Below are 23286 nucleotides of genomic sequence, written 5' to 3'. Positions count from 1 at the left end.
TTAGTGGATAAAGGACCCTGGTCTTTCAGTTCCAGTGTTGCCAAGTGATATTGGTCATCCTTGCACAGGGGCCATGCTAATCTTCTCTACATAATTCCAAGTGAGCACACCAAGTGATACTGGTCAACAAGCTAGCTAACCCTTGTGAACATCAAGTTTACTCATGGGGATTATGATATCTAACATGCTTATGGTTGTGAGGATGAAATGAGAACACGTGCAAGATGCTTGGTCCCCAGACAGTGGTAATCTCCCTTCTCTTGAGCAGTACACGAGAATTAATATTTTTTATACCATGTGTCTTCTTGCGCTTTCTCCTTTGTCAGTCATCTGTGCATCTCCTTTGCCCACATATCTATCTATTGGGTTTTTAATGATTTTTGTTTGTTGTTTGTTTTTTAAGTAAACTCTAACTCCTAACACCTAATATGGGGCTTGAACTTATGACCCTGAGATCAAGAGTCACATGCTCTACAGACAGTGTCAACCAGGCACCCCAGTTTTCTTCGAAGTAATTTGTATGAGGTTTGAAGCATCAATATATATTAACCTCCTGCCATCATATCTACTGTAAATTCTTAGTTTATCACTTGCTTTTTTTTTTTAAATTTTATTTATTTGACAGAGAAAGCGAGCACAAGCAGGGGAAGCAGTAGGCAGAGGGAGAGGGAGTAGCAGACTCCCTGCTGAGCAAGGAGCCTGACATGGGGCTCAATCCCAGGACCCTGGGATCATGTCCTGAACTGAAGGCAGATGCTTAACTGACTGAGCCACTCAGGCACCCCATCATTTGCTTTTTAAATATTTTTCTTTATAAACAGTTTATATTTTTTATAACAACTCTGTCCCTCTTTTAACTAAGAATTGAGAGGCCTCTGATAACTCTGTTTACACCAAATAAGGGGTCCCTTCTCCAAGATTTTAGAATTTTATGTAAATATATTTCAAAGAATCAACAGAACCTATGGGTAAATAAGGAAACTACCAAAATATTCAAGAACTGTTGGGATCCTTTGGTCTTTGGATCACTGAGCTTTGTAAGGGATACTTAGGAGGTGTTGCCAATAGTGATTGTCCTGTTTGAGGCTCTCTAGCATCTCTGACCACCTTCCTGTATATGGAGGTCTCCTCCATTATGAGTCCTGTGTTTCCAAGGTAGAAGCCAAGACCTTGCTTTTGCAACCTCTTTGGTCTCTGGGATGCCTCTGGACTTGGTGCCATAAATCAGAGGCATCTATACAGGACTTATATTTAGAAGACAGAAATGAAAGGAAGCAGTACCAGATGGAGTCCACTCTCTGGCTTGAGGGGCAGCAGAGGCTGAGGTGTCAACATCCTGCCTGGGGTCCATGGTTGGAGCGGTGGGGTCTGTGCAGAGCAGTGGTGGCGGTGGGCTTGTCTCTACTAGAGTGCTCCTGCAGGGCGACGTGGCCATTGTTCCTGTCTGGGGATCTTCTGAGTCCCTCCTGGGGTTCTGTGAGTCACCTGATACCCTTAAAAAGCTGATATCCTTAAAAAGTCAAACAGAGGGCAGCTCAGGTGGCTCAGAGGTTTAGCGCCGCCTTCAGCCCAGGGCCTGATCCTGGGGACCCGGGATCGAGTCCTGCATTGGGCTTCCTGCATGGAGCCTGCTTCTCCCTCTGCCTGTGTCTCTGCCTGTCTCTCTCTCATGAATAAATAAATAAAATCTTTAAAAAAAAAAGTCAAACAGAGTGAATGCCCATCTGTGCAACTAAGAACCCCAACTAATACAGGAGATTATTACTGTCGGGATTTAAGGCTCTTCTCTCCAAGAAAACAATAATAATAGCACCTGGAATCCATTGAGTACCTACAATATGCCAGAAAGTACGCTAGACCACGTATGTGTGTGTGTGTGTGTGCGCTTACACATGTGCGTGTACATATACACCCACACATCCCTATATATATGGTATATACACGTATATTCTTTCAACAATTCTGAAAATTATATGTTATTGTCCTCATATTATTATTTATTTGAGAGAGAGAGAGAGCACATGAGCAGGGGGAGGGGCAAGGGAGAGAGAGGCAGAGAATCTCAAGCAGACTCCATATCCAGCAAGGAGCTTGATGCAGGGTTTGATCCTATGACCCTGAGATCATGACCTGAGCCGAAACCAAGAGGGGGATGCTTAACCAACTGAGCCACCCAGGCATCCCATCATCTTTTTTTTTTTTTAAAGATTTATTTATTTATTTATTCATAGAGATGCAGAGAGAGAGAGAGAGAAAGGCAGAGACACAGGCAGAGGGAGAAGCAGGCTCCATGCAGGGAGCCTGGCATGGGACTCATCCAGGGTCTCCAGGATCACGCCCTGGGCTGTAGGCGGCACTAAACCGCTGTGCCACCGGGGCTGCCCCTCATCTTATCTTTTAAATTAATAATTTTATTGTTTTTATTAAAGTGACTCATCCTTGTTAAAATAATTAAAATAAATTCCAGCAACATAGAAAAAAAAAGCATGAAGAGGAAGGGAAAAGCCATCCACAATCCAATGACCAGTGTTAACATGTGTGGTAGATGCCACGTGAGACATCTCTGTCCATTTGTGTAGGCTGATAGAGTGAGAGAGAATGGGTGGAGGTAGATAGATGGATAGGTATAGTTTTTTAAGCGTGAGCTTATATAGATTCTTTTTTCAAATGGAACAAGACATTTAGTTTTTAATTTGAATTAACAGAAGAAAAATCAGTTGAGGTAAAAAATGATTTCTACACTTAGAAAAACAGTTTCTTTACTACAAGAGATATTATTTCCCAAAACACTCCTTCAAGAGAAAGGGAAAAAGTACAGGCCTACCTTGGAGGTATTACAGTTTCAGTTCCAGACCACAGTAATCAAGTGAATATCACAATAAAGTGATTCAAATGGATATTTTGGTTTCCTAGTACATGTAAAAGTTATGGTTACAATATACTATAATCTAGGGGCACCTGGGTGGCTCAGTGGTTGAGCATCTGCCTTTGGCTCAGGTCATGATCCTGGGGTCTTGGGATCGAGTCCCTGCAGGGAGCCTGCTTCTCCTTCTGCCTGTGTCTCTGCCTCTCTCATGAATAAACAAAATGTTAAAAAAATATATGTATATACTGTAATCTATAAAGTGTGCAATAACATGAAACCTAAAAAATGTACATACTTTAAGAATACTCTATGGCTAACAAATGCTAGCCATCACCTGAGCTTTTGGTGAGACATAATATTTCTGCCAGCACAGTGTCTTGCGTTGATGTTGATGGTTGCTGACTCAACAAGGTGGTGGCTGATATATCTCTGGCAGCTATGGCCTTACAAAATGTATTTCTTCAACAATAACACTTGAAAATTGAAATGACTCCTTGATCTATAGCCTCAGAATGGATGTTGTGTGAGCACACAAGAAAACACCATGCATCTCATTGGAGATCTCTATCAGAGCTCTTGGGTGACCACGTGCATTGACAATGAGCAGTCATATTTTGAAAGGAATCTTTTTTCTGAGCAGCAGGTCTCATGGTAAGCTTAAAATATGCACTAAACCACATTGTAAACAGGCGTGCTGTCATCCAGGCTTGTTGTTCCATTTACAGAGCACGGACACAGTAGATTTAGCACAATTCCTAGGGGCCCTAGGATTTTCAGAATGGTAAATGAGCCCTGGCTTCAACTTCAGGTCACCAGCTGCACTAGCCCCTAACAAGAGAAGCAGCCTGTCCTTTGAGACTTTAAAGCCAGCCATTAACTTCTCTTTAGCTATGAAGTCCTAGTTGCCATCTTCCAGTAAAAGGCTGTGTTACCTACATTGAAAACCTGTTGTTGGGATCCCTGGGTGGTGCAGCGGTTTGGCGCCTGCCTTTGGCCCAGGGCGCGATCCTGGAGACCCGGGATCGAATCCCACATTGGGCTCCCGGTGTGTGGAGCCTGCTTCTCCCTCTGCCTGTGTCTCTGCCCCCCCTCCTCTCTCTCTCTGTGTGACTATCATAAATTAAAAAAAAAAAACAAAAAACAAAACAAAACAAAAAAAACCTGTTGTTTAGTGTAGCCACCTTCATGAGTTATTTGAGCTAGGTCTTCTGGACAACTTGCTGCAGCTTCCCCATTAGCACCTGCTGTTTCCCCTTGCAGTTTCATGTTATGGAGAGGACTTCTTTCCTTAAACATCATGACCCAACCTCTGCTAGCTTCCAGCTTACCTTCTGCAGCTTCGTTACATCTCTCAGCCTTCCTAGAATAGAAGGAGCTAGGTAGGGCCTTGCTCTGGATTAGGCTTTGGTTTAAGGCAGTGTTGTGTCTGGGTTGATCCTCTAGCCTGAGCACTAATACTTTCTCCATCTCAGCAGTAAGGCTGTCTCACTGTCTTACCATTCGTGTAGTCACTGGAATAGCACTTTTTCTTTCCTTCAAGTGCTCTTCCTTTGCGCTCATAACTTGGCTAACTGTCTGGTACAAGAGGTCTAGCTTTTGGCCTATCTCAGCTTTTGATGTGCCTTCCTCACGAAGCTTGATCATTTCTAGCTTTTGATTTAAAGAGAGCCGTGTGACTCTTCCTTTTACTTGAACACTTAGAGGGCATCATAGGGTTTTTAATTGGCCCACCTCCAATACTGTTGTGTCTCAGGGAGTAGGGAGGCCCGAGGGCAGAGAGACAGATAAGGGGATGGTTGGTCAACAGAGCAGTCAGAAAACACACAACAGTTATCAAATTGGTTGTCTTAGATCAGCCCAGTTCAGTGTCCCAAAGAAACTACAATAGTTACATCAAAGATCACAGCTCACCATAACCAATAGAATAATGAAAAAGTCTGAAATATTGTGAGAATTAGCAACATGTGTCAGAGACACGAAGTGAGCAAATGCTGTTGGGAAAATGATGATGTCTATAGACTTGCAGGACGCTCAATTGCTGAGCCACCCGGGTGTCCCTCTGTTCCTAAACTTTAATTCTTTTTCTTCAGTCTTAGTTCTATAGCTAAACAGCTTCAATACTTACCCTCAGGGGTTCTCCATTCCTATATTCGGCATTTTGATTTTTCTCTCGGCTAAGACTTCACAATGGAGTAAATTTTCTTGGGTGCGAGCTTCCTAAAATCTTTTCTTTTAGACAATCTCTGCCTATTGCTTTCACAAGGAAATGAATAACTTTGTAGATGTTGCTTCATTGCCCTCAAGCTTTGGATGTTGTTGTGAAGTCTGAGACCCGCCCAATTCTGCCCTTTTGAAGGGGACTTCCTTTTCATACTTGACACTAATCTAGTTTCAAAAATGGGAAAACACCAATGACAACCATGAAAGAAAGAAAAAAACTACCATCTGCTATCACCATTGGTTCATAAAATAAAGGGCATTTTTATAACTAAAAAAAAAAAAAGTAGAAAAGACATTATCTCTTAAAGATATCGCATTTAAATTAGTAAATTTAGCTTTTTGAAAAACTGACCACCTATTTCATGCATTTGGTCTCAGCCCAGCAATGACTTCTCCCTGGCCCAGCCTCTTGCCCAGGGCGGGTTTTGTAAACCACGTGCCGGGATGACCTCACTGCAATGCTCTCCACGTCACACAATCTAGGATTCTGTGAGCCAAGGTGAACCTGTTCCAATTTCCAGGTTATGACGACTATATCCCAGTCCCTTGGCCTTTAGAAAGGAATTAATTTCTTAGAAATCTTAACCAACCAATAAGGAAGTAAGCAAAAAGATATTCTAGGATTGGGTTGATGATGTGGAGAGAGAAGGAAGATGGACTTTGTTCCTTAATTTCCCTAATCATCAGAGGCTAAATATAGATCAAGTCCCCCATGGAATATTCATTATAGTTTATTGCTCAAAACAACTCATGTCTTAATTGATATCATAGTGATGATGACTTCTTTTTATTTTTATTTATTTATTTTTTTTTGTGTGATGACGACTTCTAATGGGATTTGCCAATTAGAGTGGAGTAAGCAGGAGGGAAAGACCTATCCTAGTTCTATATTCACAAGACAGCCACTTGAAGCATGCCCACCACGGAGTCTATTCAATGTTGGCTTCGTTGCAGGCCAGAGCTATATGATGCATCCTATTGTTTAGATATACTGTAGAGACATCCTATGATTTGATGTCTCAATATTATCTCTGAATTAGGATCTCATTATTTCTATATTATAGAGGAGGAATCTAATGACCCGAATAGGAAAGAAATTCATCAAGACCTCACAGCTAATAAGCTCTTTCAAACCGAGGTCATTCTGGTTCGAAACTCATTCATATTACAAAGCCTTAAGCAGCAGGCTGAGAAAATATGAGCCACTACTGAGTGTTTCTAAGGTGACTTCTTGTTAAGAAAACGAAACACATGAAAAATATATATATAAAAAATAAAAAATAAAAAATAAAAAATAAAAAATAAAAAAATAAAAAAATAAAATAAAAATAATAAAATTAAAAAATAAAATTAAAAAAGAAAGAAAGAAAACGAAAAACAGGGACACCTGGGTGGCTCAGTGGTTGAGCATCTGCCTTTGGCTCAGGTCGTGAACCTGGGGTCTCGGGATTGAGTCCCGCATCAGGTTCCCTCCATGGAGCCTGCTTCTTCCTCTGCCTGTGTCTCTGCCTCTACCTCTGTGTCTCTCATTCATGAGTGAATTAATGAACAAATAAATAAATAAATAATCTAAAAGAAAGAAAAGAAAGCAAAAAAACCAAAAGCCAAAAAACCCAACCAAACAAACCTAAAAGTGCTGAGTTGAACAATTTCAATGATAATCATAAATGTTCCATGGCATTGAACTAGAAACCAAGCAATTCATGTAAACTACAGTAACTAGAGTTAACTTTAGAGCACCGCACCAGTCAGGATGCACCCAGTAATGCTGCATAGGTGACCCCTGAATCTCCCTTAACAAAGCAGCAGGACATTTCCAAGCCTAGAGAGCCAGGGTCCCAGGCCAATATCAGTAGCTCAATCTCAACATGTGTTTCCATTGATTGCTAAGGCAAGAGAAGTGAACCCCACTCACTGGCCCTTAAAGCGTCTTCCCAGAAGGGATACATTTCAGTTTCCTTCATGCTTCTTTGGCCAAAGCAAGCCCCATGGCCATATTTCACAAGAAGTGGGGAAGTGCACCCTACCTTGTGCCTGGAAAGAGGAAAGCTGGAAATTTTTCAGTGAACTGCAGAAATCTTCCTCCTCACCTCCAGGTATCCACTTATCTGTTTTCTGGCCCCACAGATTTGTCTTTTCCAGAATATAATATAGATGGAACTATACAATATGAAGGCTTTATGTCTGGCTCTTTTCACCACTTCACAATGGTTCTGAGACTCAAGCATGAGGCTGCCTGCTGTGGTGGTTCGCTGCTCTTCTTTGCTGAGTAGCATTCCCCTGTACCGTTGTTCCCCAGGGTCATCAGGTGAAGAGCATCTTTAAAGTGTTTCATCTACAGATACCTGCTTGGGCTTTGCTACAGGACATCTTTGCTAAGGGTTCCTGCTCAGTGATGCATCACAGCCACACACATGCTCGCTATCAGGGAGTCACCAGCCTGCAGCTCCTAGAGGGTGTGAGTCTCCAGGACCTTCAACTTCAGTGTATTTCTTCCATTGCAATGGTTCATCTTCCAACTCACTCTTCCATTATAGCAAATGCCTGTTAGGTGCCAGGCACTGAACGTCTTATATTCAATTGGACAGTCTTGGTTCCCACCCCATGAGCTGACAATGTCATGCTCATGGATCCCTTCGTGATATGGGGGGTGGGGGGCAGGTGGAGGGGAGGGAAGGGGAAATGGCAGGAACACTTTGGCAGCAAGTCTGAGGTCTTCGGGACCAAGTACTAGTGAATCAGCATTGAGACTACATATTAATTCTCCAATTACCTTTCTTTTGGTGATAGGAGGACCCTACTGAAAAGAACCAATATGTTCTCTTTATGTTAGGTTTCTTGGTAGTTTACAGAGTGTTCGCACATGTATTCTTCCTTGTAATCCTCACAACAACTCGGCAAAGCAATAATTTTTATCCCTGCTTCAGGGATAAGGACTCTGAGGCTCAGAGAGCTGAGCAGACACTTTAGCCCGACATCATGATCTGGGAGAAAAGGCCATGAAATTTAGAGACTGTCTTGTACGGGTGGTCAGAGCCCAGACCTTCCAATAGTGCTGTTTTTATGAGGTCAATAAAAAAAAAATCAATAAATATCTTTATTTTCGGCATCACTCTTTTTTAAAGATTTTATTTATTTATTTATTTATTTATTTATTTATTTATTTATTTAAGCAGTGAGTGGAGGGTGGGGTGGAAGGTGGGGATTGTGTAGTGGATGGAAAGAGAATTTTAAGTAGACTCCATCCTGAACGTGAACCCAGCACAGGATTCGATCTCATGACCCTTAGATCACGACTTGAGTCAAAATCAAGAGACACTTCACTGAGCCACCCAGGTGCCCCTGGCATCTCTCTTCTATCTTTCTGAAGTGCAGGCTTGCTGTGTCAGATGGTTGCTTGATGCCACAACTCTGTTCTGGGGATTTAGAGCTATTCTGGCCATTCAGAAAACAGAAGGACTCTGGCATATGTTCCTTTGCTTTTGTCACTTCCCAAGCAACTGGAACCAGTCGGTGTGCATGGATGTAGTCCTTTAAGTCCAAGGCTCTAAAAATATTGTTTAGTTCTTTACTTATTGGCAAATCAAATCCCCAGGTAGAGGCACAACATTCCCCGATCAGAGGCACAAGTAGGACAAGCATCTGGCCAGCCCGTCCGTAGATAGCAGTAGACCCACTTTTAGGTCCTACACAGATACCAGGGGTGAGTGGGTCTGGAAATGCTGTGATGTCTGGCTGAGGTGAGTAGGAAAAGGAAAGGGGTTAATGCCTGGGTGCTGTTGAGGTCTCCGCTGATGGGTTGGAAAGCTGAGTTGGGGGGAGCTGGGTCAGGAGAGGAGAGTGCTGCTGGTCATCTCCATTCAGAGACGTCTGATGGATTGCAACCCTGATCTAATGTGCCAAAGGTCACCTCCAGGCACCAAGCTGACATGATTAGCCTCTCCCAGTGATCAAGGTTTCCGTCATAAAGCAGCTAAGAGGCTCACTCATCCCTGTCAGAAATGGTACTGAAGGAAGCAAATAATTAATGAACATCAATCCAGTCAGGCAGCCACATTCACTGGCTGGCAGAAGTGTAAGGCTCACGGCCCACTACTGCCTTAAAGTTCGACGGATTCCCTGTGCCACTGAGTACAGAGATGCTTACTGCCCCTTCCCCTGTGAGATGTGGAGAGGTAGCAGGGGTGGCAGTGGGGGGCAGGCAGGAGGAAATGCTGAGCACCCGAATTGGTCACCTAACGCTCTCCAGTCCACAGAAAGAAAAATAAACAAAAGCAGGTGTTCTATCTAAATTCAGCTTTTTATCATTTAGGTCTGTGTGTCTGTCCATCCATCCATCATCAAGAGTGTATTTCCTCACCGTGCTGGGCACTGAGGATCCAGAAATGATCCAGTCCCTGTATTTGTGATTTGAAGCTCACTATACGGTTCCGCTGTTAACTCATGAACAGCGAACCTGCTGCACTTTGGTGTGATTTGCTAGTTATTATGAGAAAAACACACAATGAAAATGATATTCATTTTATTGCATCATTTACTGACTAGAACGCCAGACTTAAAGTAGATATAAGTATAAAAATAACCAAATTCTTACAAATAATACTTTGCTGCTACAGTACTGAATAATTAGTGGAGGTGGCAATTATAATACAACTTTAAATAACATTCTCATAATGTTTTTAACACAATCAATCAGGGGCTAAGGTATAAAGGTTTGCAAAAAGAAATTCAGGACAATGTGAAAACTCAAGAAGTTCATATGCCAGCTACATGCTTCATTTAACCATAAATCCAGCAACACAAACATTAACAAAACTCACAGCAACCCATGATGAAAGACCTTTTTTTTTTTTTTTAAAGAAATAGGCAAAAGTAATACAGAAATCTGGGTGAGTTTCCCAGATAGAGTGGTTCCATCCCACCCCTGTCCAGTCCCATCCTTCCTATGCAAGAAATATGCACCTGCATTCCGTGTCCAAAGAAAATATGATAAAACCAGAATCTACTATAAAAATCCTTTGAAATGTCCCCCTAAAAAAATGCAGAGGGGACGAAGCTGGTGTAAGATCTCTCTTTACAAACCTTAATTGTCCCCATCGGTTTCAATGGCTTTTTTGTGAGCAGTTGACACCAAATAGGATGGATTATAACACTATTGAAAAGATACTTTAGCACAACAAATTAACAAATATAATACTTTAATATTTCTAGGATTTTAACCAGTCTCCTTCTCTGGGGATTTCAGAAAAGAAAAATAAAAAGAACACATACTCAAAAGACAACTCTATGACATTATATTGGTTTCCAAAAACGCACATGAGAACCTCAGAATAATATTTTGTCAAGAAGGAGGAAATGACATGTCCCTTTTAAGCCCTGCAAGTCTTCATGTAGAAAAAATATCTCTGGTATTAAGGGCAGTTTTATTTTATTTTTAAAAATTTTATTTATTTATTCATGAGAGACACAGAGAGGCAGAGACACAGGCAGAGGGAGAAGCAGGCTCCATGCAGGGAGCCCGACGTGGGACTCGATCCCAGGACCCCAGGATCATGACCTGAGCCGAAGGCAGATGCTCAACCACTGAGCCACCCAGGCGTCCTTTAAGGGCAGTATTAAAGAAGACAGAAAATCGTAAAATATTGAAATCTGCATTCTTCCTGTCTCCAAAGAAGGGCTCTAGTTTTGAAATCAGGGGAAATACCTTAGAACTCTCAGTCAGAACCCTACTTTGGGGTGCGGTAGGCTAAACTAAGCCAGGAGCAACTAGAATGCTCAGTCTTAGCTTTTCAGGGAAAGTTCCCAGAGTTACCAGGCACCCGGGCACGTGGCCAGTGGGCAAGAGGGCTTCGTGGAGACCCCACAAGGCCACACATGAGGGATGATCCAGACGTGCCTGCTCTGGGAACTTCCACATCTGAATAAATACCATCCTTCAAAAACATCTTTTTGGACGGCCGTCCAGCCCTTGTACTGCAGAGACGCTGCCCTTCAGCCCGGGCCACCTTTAAGAATGACCTCTTCGAGAACCCAAGGGTCACATCTTTGTCTATCACATCAAATGCAAGCAGCCAGCTTGATCTCACTACCCATTCAACAAATTTGGCTCCAAATGACTTAGCTGCTTCTGAAAATAAGTTTTTCATCAAAAGAGGAAGATTTGTCAGCATTTAAGACACCCAACTGAATGCGTTCACGACTCTGATCACGTTCACAAAAATATGCTTCCTGTACGTGGGAGCCACCGCCTTACTGCCGGAACCAGGCAAAGCAGCCGTCAGAGGCGCCTCTAAGGCAGGCTGCACTTGCCCAAAGCCAGGCCATCACCTCACCCTTCGTACACCCAAAGCCACGTACTAGTACACTCTTGCTAAACACAGCCAGCCGCTATTTTCTTAAAGATGACCTCACGTGTCCAAGAAATATATGCGATGAACCCCAAAGGACTTTTTCAAAAAGGATTCGACTTTTCAAATTTTATTTTATTTTATTTTATTATGCATTTCATGTCATTAGTTCTGGTGATGCTTACTAATATTAGGGTTTTGTTTTGTTTTTTTTAAAGTATATTTAAGCCCGTCTCTCATGCCCTCTTTGACACTGAAGGTGCATTTGGATGGCGAGGCCTTCCCCAGGAGGGCAAGGCTGGGCAAAGGGCTTGAACCCTGGCTCGCTAAGGCAGATACGTATCCTCTCTGCAAGTTCACACGGGTAAGACACGGACGCTCGGATGCACGCCTCGCAAGGCTGTGGGGAGGCCGAGGACGTTGCACAGAGCCCGGTCATGGTGGGGACGCTGGAGATCCTGGTTGTGACAGGGGGGCTTCAATTGTCTCCAGGGCCCTGGGCCGGCTCATGGGGCAGAGAGGAAAAGACAGGAGAAACAGGGCCCTGGGGAGTTTAAATAAAACGCTCAGCTGCCAGGAGGCTGGAGGTGACCCTTGTCCTGCTCTGAGAGTCCCCGTGCAGTCTGGGGTCTGCTCCAGGACACGTGGCTCCCACCGGACCCCGCCCGTCCCTCCAGAGGTTTAAGCCTCATGAGCAGGCAAGTGTCCCTATGGTGGGGCCCCAGTGAGGCGGGGCCGTGGCCTTTCTGTGCACACGCATCACGCATCACACATCGCAGGTGCAGGGGCTGACGCCGGGCACCTGTGCCGGAGCCGAGAGCTGCTGGCCTGCTGGTCATCTGCTGCCAGCCCTGCCGGCCCTGCAGGAGGCGGGAAGCCCCGCGGACGTGAAGCTGCTGTCGTGCCTTCTCAGACCCTCATGCTCTTGACATAGCCTCTCCCCAACGCCACGGCCTCTTAGAAATGAGATACATTTGAACCTAACATTGTAGGGGGCCCCCTTTTTCACAGTAAAGGAAAAGCAACATTCTTAATCCACTTGGTGTGCACAAAACCTCACAGGAAAGCATTCTTGGAACTCACAGGACGCTCTTTTCTGGACTTTGGGGTTCTTCTCAAGAATGCTTTTGAGACAGAACACTTCATTTTGTGTAGCTTATAGCTTCTGGTCCTGACACAGGAGATGATTTATCAGCTGTGACATCACCTGACACCTTCAGCTAAGTATGCCCGGGGATAGCGCCCCCCACCCCTTCCCGCTGGGGCCAGCTGAGCGGAGGGCAGGAGCTCGGAGCTCTCCGGAGATGGGAGACGGGGAGGCACACAGGCTGTTGGCTTCCCCAGCGACACGCAAGCCCCAAGATTTCAGAAAGGTGATGCTCTGACACTGTCGGCTGGCGACCACTGACAAAAACAGAACGTGTATCTCAGGCGAGGAGTCCCAGGTAATGACTACGAAGTATCACACCTGATTCGTGTACCTGCTGCAGCAGGGGAACGGTGGCTCGTGGAGACCATGGGACACAGAGGTTGACACTTAAAACTCTTAGGATGAGGATTACAGAACAGTAAGGATGAGACACATTCTAAAGAGATAAGGGAACTCGGAAGAAACACCCATGCCCAGGACAGAACTGTCCCAAAGGCTGCACCGCTTCCAGAAATGTGGGTGCTGCTGAGCTCCAAGCTTCAGGGTGGAACAGTCTTTTGCCACCGTGTTCTCTATCCCAAAGCGGCATGTTTCCAAAGCACAGGAGAATGATCACAGTTCCACAAGTAGCGCTTAAAGACCCCGTGCACCAGGGACGCCCCCCGCTCCCCTACACGACCCAGGTCACAGGCGCAATAAATAAGACATGTGGCATCTCCTTCCCAAAGGCAACCTCTCAACTCCTTAACTGGCCCGAAGTCTTCAGTCCCCCGAAGCTGACTCAAATGATCGTGTGTCTGAGGGACCCGGGCAGTAGTATGAAGACGGGCAAGGACTGCATGAGAGGAAAGAAGCTATTTCTTCAATGAATAAACAGCTCTGGGCAGCTGGTCAGACGTTTACACCGAGTTTACAGTGTAAAGTCTACGCTACGTGGACAAGATCCAGGACAGACAGGGGCAAAAAAGTTGCCCGGGGAAGGGAAGCAGACTCACGGGCCGCGGCTCGGTCCAAGCTCCCGGGGCCTCCTCAGGAACCTGGTGCACTTGCCCCTCAGTCGGCGGCCGGTTCTGCGACACGTGCCAGCAGCTTCCACCTCGACGTGGACGTCGGAGTCCCCGGGAGGGCCCCGGGCACGAGGGGCGCCCCGCGGCCTGCCACCCTCCTGCCAGGGCCTGCACCCGGCGCCGCGAGGCCTCCAATGAAAACCAAATGCAACCTGTTTTGCCCTGATGCAGACTTATTAGGAAAAGTGAGATTTAACTGGGGAGGGAGAAAACAATCTTAAATAAATGTGTCACCTTGGCTAAAAAAAATGCAGTGTGTGCTATGCTTCGCACATTTCCTCAGTTTGAGGGGTGGCTTGGAAACTGCAAAGACCTAGAGCCCTACTAAGATACTGTATGCTCACCTGCAGCATCTCCAAGCCTTAGTGGTATGCTCATCATCATCATCATCATCATCATCATCATCTGTTGGTTAGCATGTAGATACAGGGCAAGAAAACAACCAAAGGGCCGGTATTTTGCTGTAAATTAATCACCAAATTGAGGCCTACGGAAGTGTCTAAGGAAAAGAGGCCTTCTTTTTGGAACAGTCTTGGAAAAAAATCCAAAAACAGAGACCTCCCTACCCAATTTACTAAAGTGCAAACTAAGGGAAGACTGGGTCCTGGCGAAGGTGCCGGACGCCGTGCCCTGGCCAAGACGCGGCCCTCGGGTGGGGGCCGGAGGCAGCTGCAGTGCCCAGGAGACTCCCGGGACCGGCCCACGTTCACGTTCACAGTAAGGGCGAAGGTGCCCGGCGGGCAGCCCTCCGTTGCGCGTCGCGGCTCCGGCTGCCCCTTCCACTGCGGCCGCATCCCTCACACCTGTCCCACTGCCTGCTTGCGCCCCAGGGGGGCTCCGCGAGGCCCAGCAGCAGCCAGGGTGCCCCGCTCCCTCCTGGGGCACCGTCCTCTGAGCCTCGAGGTCCTGCAACTTGCTCAGAGGGGTGGGCCCTCCCTGGCGCTTCGGCACTTAGAAGTAGTCTCTTCTCCTGCTCTCATCACTGATGAAAGACGGGTTATACTGTCCGGGGAAAATGCACGAGTGCCGGGACCCCGGCAGTCCAGTGTAGGCCGGGTACAGTCCATTTCGTTCAAGTTCAGGATTCCTTACACTTGTGGGCTGGTGGCCAGAGAGAAAAGAGGAAAAGTCAATTTATTATCCATGGATTTAAGTTTATGGGTTTTTTTTTTTTTGAAATGAAAACAAAAAACGAAAGAAAAAAATGCTACGTTTTAATAAACCTAGATGGAGGCAGCTTAACATAGCAGAGCAGGGTCTGATCTAGAGGTCAGGACCTACCAGGCCCTCTCTTCGTGGAGCCTGGGGTACCTTTGCTCTTATTCTATTCTATTTAGTTTTAAAGATTTTATTTATTGACTCATGAGAGACACAGAGAGAGGCAGAGGCACAGGCAGAGGGAGAAGCAGGCTCCATGCTTGGAGCCCGACGTGGGACTCGATCCCGGGACTCCAGGATCACGCCTGGGGCTGAAGGCAGATGCTCAACCCCTGAGCCACCCGGGTGCTCCCTTTACTTGTACTTTAAAAGGAGATTTTAAAAAAACTATCAAGAGTGGCCCAGCAATTTTAGAACAACATAGGAAAACACCTGGGCTAATTATCATAATTATCAAGATTATTACCTGATTATTATCTTCACTGTAAGGGAAAAAAGTGTCTTTTTTTCTGTGGAGCCCGATAGCTTTAGATCCTCTCTGGCATTTAGCAGAACACATGTCCCTGCCAGGAATGGGGAGCTGACTTTTGCAAGGTCATAGTCCCAGCGAAGCGCATCACGACTACCTGATGTGCAAAAGCAGCTCGCAGGGAATGACTTGGCTACTTTGAGGAGACTCTCCATGAGGACCACTGGGAGAAAAGGCTGGCCTGGTCAAAATAAGACACTGGAGACAGCATTATGAACGTGACTCCTAGGAGTGCCCAAAGGACACCTGAGGCCACTGTGAGGGACAGCTTCTCAGGGGACAGCTTTGGGCCAGAAAGCGCAGGCTCTGCTGTGGACTGCTCTGCCCCTTTCTGAAATGAAGATGGGAGTTTAAGTTCCTTTCTTTTTTTTTTTTTTTTTTTAAGATTTTATTTATTTATTCCTGAGAGACAGAGAGAGAGAGAGAGAGGCAGAGACACAGGCAGAAGGAGAAGCAGGCTCCATGCAGGGAGCCCGATGGGGACTCCAGGACCACGCCCTGGGCCGAGCCACCCGGGGATCCCCTAAGTTCTTGATTACATCTGTTGAAGGCAACTCTTTAGCTAAGTCCATGGAAATGCAGTGGGGTTGGTCCTCAGACGCTACAGGTCTGTCTGTCCGTGTGTGACCTTGACACGCTCGGGTGAGGTGCCCAGCACCAGGTGCGAGAGCGGGGGCACACTGGGTAAGCCCCCTGCTTGGGCAGCAGAGGCCTGCAGACCCCTGGCTGCGGTTACAGTAGAAGGGCTTCCCCGACAGAGAAGACGACAAAGCACTTGTGTGGAGACATGGATGGGGAACCCTTAAACCAGCGCTGAGTTTGCATCTATGTTTATCTTTCCCTTATTTCTTTTTGTTCTTCTTTTTCAAAGGGTTTATTGGAACAATAGCTTCCCTAGCATGAACCCCTCCCATCCAAAGTCTGAACGCTCGGGGCTAGTCCCCATAGCAACTGGAGAAGTTGGGACTTGGTCACAGTGCTATTAAGTCCCCACGTGGCAAGGTTTCAGGTTTATTACCACCTCAACTGGGTCCACAACCATGAGAGGTCGCCGACATCTGTTGGCTTTCAGCTCAGGAAGCCCCATTTGTGTGGGCCGTGTGATGTGGAATGAACTGGACTGCACATGGGTTATTCGATGTGGGACAGGAGCCAGGGTTTCAGGTGGTCTACCCTCTTCCCAAATGATGGACAAAGCCAACCACTGAAGGCCTACTGAGTGAACACTCTTCTGAGCCTCTGAGAAGCGTTGGCTGAGGATGATGACACTGAATTGTTCTCTGTACACCTCTTTCCAATCCCACAGCTTTTTTTTTTTTTTAAGATTTTATTTATTCATGAGGGACACAGAGAGAGAAGCAGAGACACAGGCAGAGGGGGGAGCAGGCTCCCTGCAGGGGAACCTGATGTGGTACTGGATCCCAGTACCATGTGGTACGGGATCCTGGGATCATGACCTGAGCCTAAGGCAGACGCTCGACCACTGAGCCACCTGGGTGCCCCATCCAATCCCCCAGGATTTAACTACCTAACCACAGGCAGATGGTAAAGCATGGCAGACAAGACAAAAAAATGCAAGGGCCGCAGGCTAAATGCCACTAAATTCTTCTCGGTCTTTCAGTTTCCATTCTTAAAACTTAAATTCGGTCACGAGAAGGGTCATTGCGACAACTCTAAAAGTAACGTGCTAGGTGGAAATACCCTGCATTATCTTGATGTCAAAACTAACAAATACCATGCAAATATGTTGTAAGTAAATCAAATATTAAATTATGTAAATAAGTGGCTCATGCCAGCATTCTCTTTAACCCTGAACCAGCTGAAGTATCTTTATTTTACCACAAAACACGACCCCTATACTTGTCAGGGGGAATTGGAGGCTGGGTTGCCCTGGACACGGGGATAATACGCACCGAGTAATACACATCCGTCATCTGGAGGAGGTTTTTGGTGCTTCCGTTCTCATGCATTTCAATGGCTTCTCGGCCCCATTCTTGTGAGCGAGGGTTTTTGGGGTACTCAGCATATGGGGACATTTGGAAATCCCCACTTTTGAAGATGAGTTTGCTTATGTCATTTTTACTCTTTCTGTGGAACAAAAAATAGTTGACTGTTTAAATGAATAAGTTCTGTAAAGAAATGATATCTATGAGAGCACATTTTATTATTTTAGAAGGTAAATTAGACAGAAAGCTGCCATTACATTCTTTTGTAAACACCTGCTGGAAAACGGTATTCTTGTTATATTTAGCCTAAAACAAGTAAAAATGCAATTAAATGCAAAAAAAAAAAAATCTTCTGGCTGGAAGGGCCAGGTTACCATTGACAGGATAAACACAGCCATAGTGAAGCAGTCTTTTCCAGGGGACAGAGGTCGCTGCATCGTGGGGACAGCCAGGGAAATGAGAGTCATAAATCCCCAGAACGCTGGAGCCAGAGGGCCTTTAGGATTCTTGAACCCAATGGTTCTAAACCTGCTTGAGCATCAGAACGTATGTGGAAACTTGTAGGTCTCACCGAGATTTACTAAAAGAGGAGCTCTGGGGATGGGACAGCTCTGGCTTTGCAAAAAAGATGAGATTCGTTGCCCAGGTCACATTTTGCTGCTAGCCAAGCTGGGATTAGAGTTCAGGCCTCCTGCCTCGCCAGCCATGTGAAGCAACTTCACAGACCATAAAACCAGGCTGTTTCATTTGCAAAAATTTCCACCTGTTTATACTACCCACGTATATATTCTTATTTCAGCAGGTCAGGGAAAGCCCAGGACAAGCTCGCTATCTGCGAGGGTTCACTAGCAGGAGATGGTTGAAGTATGTGTGGTTTTTCTATGGGATGGGCTAGGATCAGTTGTTTTTAGTTATATCTGCCCTGGGTAAGGAAGTTTCTTCCTTCTTACCTCACTTTCCTATAAATAATCTTTCTGGGAAGGCACAAAATGACTAAGGGTCATAAAACCAAATGTCCAGCATATGGCTTAGGCGTTGGCCCTTCTTGTGAGTTCAAGAACAGACCTGCCACTGTGCTGCTCCCAGGCGGGTGGGGCGTCCGGTCTCAAACAATGACTTGCTAATTCACGACTACCTTCCCGGTGAAGCCCAAAGTCACGGGCTCCTTCTCCAGGCCCTCACACTACCTGGTTATCGGACACTTGGCAACTAGGAGGCTTACGTCCCCTTGAGGTTTAATCCCTCTAGCTCCTAGTCTCATACCCAGGATTTTGTTTCCACTCATAGTTTGTCTTTGATGATTTGGTGGCAACTCTGCAAACGACAGGCAAAAGCAGTACCACGAAGTCTGCATTCCCAGATGGGCAGTTAGGGCAAATTGCTCTCTGTGGCCTTACGGGAGGTGAAAGATATCTTACGACGGACGCCCTTCCTATCAATGGCCAAAGAGATAACTTGCTATTTTGGTAGGTTCCCTCCATCTGTTACGTCAGAAAAATTCCTGCCATTTATAATCATCTAAATCAAAAGTCATAATTGTCCCTTATCTGACCAGACAATCACCAGAGAAAGGGGACGGGTGTCTTCTTTCTCTTCCTCTTCCGGTAGAAACCCAGTTGCACCCGCTTCCAAGAAGCCAGAGCCACACCATGAGCCTTCTGCAGCTTGTTTACTGCCAGGTAGCTCAGCTAACCCCTTCACCTTTGTTTCTAAATTTGCCCATTTAAAGTACGTTTTAGTATATTCAGACGTGTGCAACCACCATCACAGTCCATTTTTACAACAGTTTTGTCAACCTAAAAAGGAACCTCTTACCCCTTAGCCATTACTCCCCAATTCCCACCCCCACCCACCAGCCCTGGGCACCCGAGTCTTGAGTGTAAGTGGCATCTCACATCCCACCATTGATTCAATTCTGTTTGCATTTCCCTGATGGCTAACTACGCAGAGCATCCTTTCACGTGCCTCCTGGTCGTTTATTCTTCTCCTTTCATGAAATGTCTATTCAAGTTCTTTGCCCACTTTTAAATGAGGTTGCTTTTTTATGATCGAGTTGTAAGCGTTCTTTATATATTCCAAACAAAGTCTCTTATTAAACACATGGTTTTCAAATACTTTCTCCTGTTCCCTGGGTTGTGTTTTCACTTTCTTGATAGGGTTCTTTGAAGCACAGGAGTTTTTCATTTTGATGACGTCCAATTTAGCACTTTTTTGTCGCTTGTACTTTGGGATGTTCTTTTTTCAGTAAAGGAAACAGAGTCCCATTTGCTGTCCTTTCTCGATGCCACTATCTATCATGAATTTCCCTTTCTCTCTTTTTTTTTTTAATGGTTCAGTCATACAGGATGATTTCATACTGTAAACAACCCCAAACATTCTCTAAAAGAGTAAACCTTGCTTAGCAGAGGCCAAGAGAATTAGAATGTGAACCCCGGGCACATTGCACTCACCGGCAGCAGGTGACAATCAGTGCGATGCCCAGAATAAGTAGAAGCCCTCCTCCTGCTGCTGCGATCACCACGGTGATCAGCTGATAGGCTAAACAGGTTTAAAAAAGGAGAAAAGTGGGCAAGTAAGAGGTGATGAATAAATAAATGAATACAAAAGAACAGTCCCCCTCCCCAGCCCCCAGGCTAGCTCAGGCATTTGCTCTGTTGGTGGATGGCAGGATAGGCCGCCCCAAATAATCCTCTTTGGCACGCTCATAACTTTGAACTGATTATTTTTGAGAAATTGTGACTCTGGAGAAGCTCCATAAACGGAAGGAGTAACCCTTGTTACTCCCTTGTAAGGGAGATTTACATGAGAAAAGGGGCTTTACCAAGCGAGCACCTAGGACCAGAGATCACCTTTTTCACCTGAGAGCCTGCGGTTTGGGCAGGGCAGACTCTGTTTACCAAACAGTTCCTCCTCTCACCTTCTCCAGGTGGCTTCCCACTGCTCTTGGCAGCCCTCGCACCCAGCCCTTTCCTTAGCTCAGAAGCCTGCATAAGCCTCAAATATCGGGCTCCCTTTGAGTCATGTTTTTTGTGGGGCTCCCATGTGTGCTATGTAATTACAATTGTTCGGTTTCTCTCCTGTCCATCTGTCTTTTATGGGGGGGGGGGTAGGTACAGTTCTAGAAGGATAGAGGGAAAACTATTTTCCTCCCCTGCCTACACTGTTTGAAGACGACTTCTCCTTTCTCAGCCACTCCCAGAATGGGGGTGGATCCAAAATTCCACCTGCATACCAGCCCCAAGGTCATGTGCATCAATGCACAGTAAAAAAGAGAAAACTAAAGGATTGCATGAAGCTTTCAAAAAATCTGTTTGGTTTTAAGAACTGTTCCATCTTCTAGGATTTGAATCTTCCCACTTTTTATCCCCCTCTCTTAAGATGGGTACGTTTATTATGTGTAAATTATGCCACCAGGAAAGTTGTTTTTCAAGAAAGCAATGGAGAAAACAGAGAAATCATTTCTTGGCTACTTCCCACCCTTTGGTGTTAATTGTTTCTATGTTTGTTGAATGGATGGTGATATAGTAGATCTTAAAATTGAATTTAACTACCAGATAGTAGCAGTCATTCATAAGCACACACATGTCATATATAATGACCAATATTACAATTTCAACTAACTGGTTTTATAACTGTGTATTTCTGGCAAAATGCTATTTTTTCAACAAGGTCTACTAAGTATTCAGATTGATTTTGTTGTTGTGGAAATATAATTAAAATTTGTTCTTGGGATGTAAGGCTCAGGATTTTCAAAAAGGGCCAATAATCAGATTTTCTATAGTAAATTATAACTGGAACCATGATCTCTAGGTATTCAGGTAAAGTCACAGGTAAATGCACAGAGCTGCCCGCAAGCAGACTGTGTGATAAAAGCAAATAGAAGTTATCCAACCATTTATGTGTCATTTATTTAAATAGCACAGAAACCTGATTATCTTGAAAAACCATCAGTATTAAGACATACAGGAAACAAAGCCAAGCCATGGAATGAGGTAACTCTCTCGCCCTCACCTCCTGACACATGTACTCAAGTTTCACTTTTAACAAAATCTGTTGAATCTATTGACTCTTCTTTGTCCCCACCAACACCACCCTAAACCGCCATCAACTCTTGACTAGGCAACTGCGGCCACCTCCCAACTCACTGCCTGTGCCCCGTCTTGCCCACTCCTTTGAAAAATCAAGTCTGATCATGTCATTTCTCGGCTTTAAAATTCTACACTGGCTTCCGTTGTTCCTACTGAAAGACTGAAGTCTACTCCTGCTTATCCCCCTACACCAAGTTCAAATTATCCCACCTCCAGCAAAACAAGCAGACACTCAGTTTAGAAGTGACCCTTGCAAGTGGCTGCAGTTGTGGCGGAGTCCTCTTTGGAACAGGAAGGTTTTTTTTTTTAAGATTTATTGAGGATCCCTGGGTGGCTCAGCGGTTTAGCACCTGCCTTTGGCCCAGGGTGTGATTCCTGGAGACCCGGGATCAAGTCCCATGTCGGGCTCCCTGCACGGAGCCTGCTTCTTCTTCTTCTTCCTGTGTCTCTGCCTCTCTCTCTCCCTATGTCTGTCATGAATAAATAAAAAATCTTAGAAAAAAAAATTTATTGGGGATCCCTGGGTGGCGCAGCGGTTTAGCGCCTGCCTTTGGCCCAGGGCGCGATCCTGGAGACCCTGGATCAAATCCCACGTCGGGCTCCTGGTGCATGGAGCCTGCTTGTGTCTCTGCCTCTCTCTCTCTCTCTCTCTCTCTCTCTCTCTCTCTGTGACTATCATAAATAAAATAAAAATTTAAAAAAAAAAAAAAGAAAAAAAAGAAAAAAAAATTATTTACTGAGAGAGAGCATGCGTGCGTGTGTATGGGGGAGGGGGAGAGGGAGAAAGAGAGAAGCAGACTCCCCTTCTCTGCCCCAGTGGGGAGTCAGGGGGTGGAGGCTGGATCCCGCGACCCTGGGATCAGGATCTGAGCCAAAATCAAGAGTCAGAGGCTTAACCAACAGAGGCACCCACCCAGGCGTCCCTGGAACAAGCAGTTTTGTTTAGAGAGACGCACAGACGGAGTAGGCCAATGCTTCTCAAACTACCTGCAACCAAGGACCAGTTTTTCTTTGTTGGTGCTCGTGGGTATTGTTTTCAAATACAGAAAATACACCGTCATTTGCAATTCTCATCTTTCCCTACAGGCACCAACGATCATGAATTTCCCTTTTTCCATATTTTACAGAGTCCTATTGTAGACCAAATATACAAAATGAAATACAGCTTTCTTTTTTAAGGGTCTCAGGCTTGGATGTCCCCGCCACATCCGATTAACAAAAACATTCTCACGCGCTCACTCTCTAGTTTTGTATTAATCCTGTCCTAACCCAGGACCAGTTCATAGGGCACACTTTGGGTAGCACTGGTAGAGACCAGCATTTCTCAAGCTTTTCCTGTGCATTTGACTCACCCAGAGGGCTTAGGGAAATACAGATGCCTGGTCCCCGGCCTCAGAGATTGCACTCTGTGGGGCTGGGCTGGGGCTGGGCAGACAGGTGGTATCTCTGGCGAGCTTCTGGGGCCTGGTGCTACCAGCCTGCAGACCTGACATTGATTGCACAGGAGAGGGAAGCACACTGTCCTGAAAGCCAGAAAACCTCACACACTTGAGCATAAATGGCCAGGAGGGGATCTATCAAAACGGTCACAGAAGTTGATGCCGCCTTGGGAAATTATGGCTAATTTCTATTTTCTCCTTTGCATTTTCCTATACTTCCAAGATGTTACTCATATGCTCACACACACACACACAAGATGTTACTCATATGCTCACACACACACACACACAAACATCCTCTCAATCTAGATAGAAATTGTGTATATACGTATACACACGTGTAATTTATTTTATACATATATATATAATTTTTTAGAATATGTTTGATGCTCTTTGGCAATTAGGTCTTATTACTGGGGACTTGTAATCAGCTTCTAGACAAGATGACCCAGAGATTTTTTTTTTCTTCTTATCTG

General features: G+C 45.3%; 2 protein-coding genes and 1 pseudogene across 2 annotated transcripts in view; all 3 read right to left on the bottom strand.

The window, feature by feature from the left end:
• The window catches only part of MUC13 (mucin 13, cell surface associated), a 58850-nt gene extending 44406 nt beyond the window's left edge, over window positions 1-14444 (bottom strand). The window contains exons 1-2 of the mRNA XM_055316016.1: window positions 14273-14444; window positions 13995-14055 (exon numbers count right to left, since the gene is read on the bottom strand). Coding sequence (XP_055171991.1) covers window positions 13995-14055; window positions 14273-14444 — 233 coding nt within the window. The remainder of the gene's footprint in view (window positions 1-13994; window positions 14056-14272) is intronic.
• Window positions 24-124, bottom strand: LOC129504063 (U6 spliceosomal RNA; annotated as a pseudogene).
• Window positions 9620-23286, bottom strand: part of HEG1 (heart development protein with EGF like domains 1) — an 88471-nt gene continuing 74804 nt past the window's right edge. Inside the window, exons 16-18 of the mRNA XM_055316015.1 lie at window positions 19734-19821; window positions 17251-17425; window positions 9620-14751 (exon numbers count right to left, since the gene is read on the bottom strand). Coding sequence (XP_055171990.1) covers window positions 14602-14751; window positions 17251-17425; window positions 19734-19821 — 413 coding nt within the window. The 3' untranslated portion in view covers window positions 9620-14601. The remainder of the gene's footprint in view (window positions 14752-17250; window positions 17426-19733; window positions 19822-23286) is intronic.

This window comes from Nyctereutes procyonoides, unplaced genomic scaffold (assembly GCF_905146905.1).
Source record: "Nyctereutes procyonoides isolate TBG_1078 unplaced genomic scaffold, NYPRO_anot_genome, whole genome shotgun sequence".
Taxonomy (NCBI): domain Eukaryota; kingdom Metazoa; phylum Chordata; class Mammalia; order Carnivora; family Canidae; genus Nyctereutes; species Nyctereutes procyonoides.
Note: the sequence above shows the minus strand (reverse complement) of the source record. Positions and strands in the feature narration are given on the sequence as shown.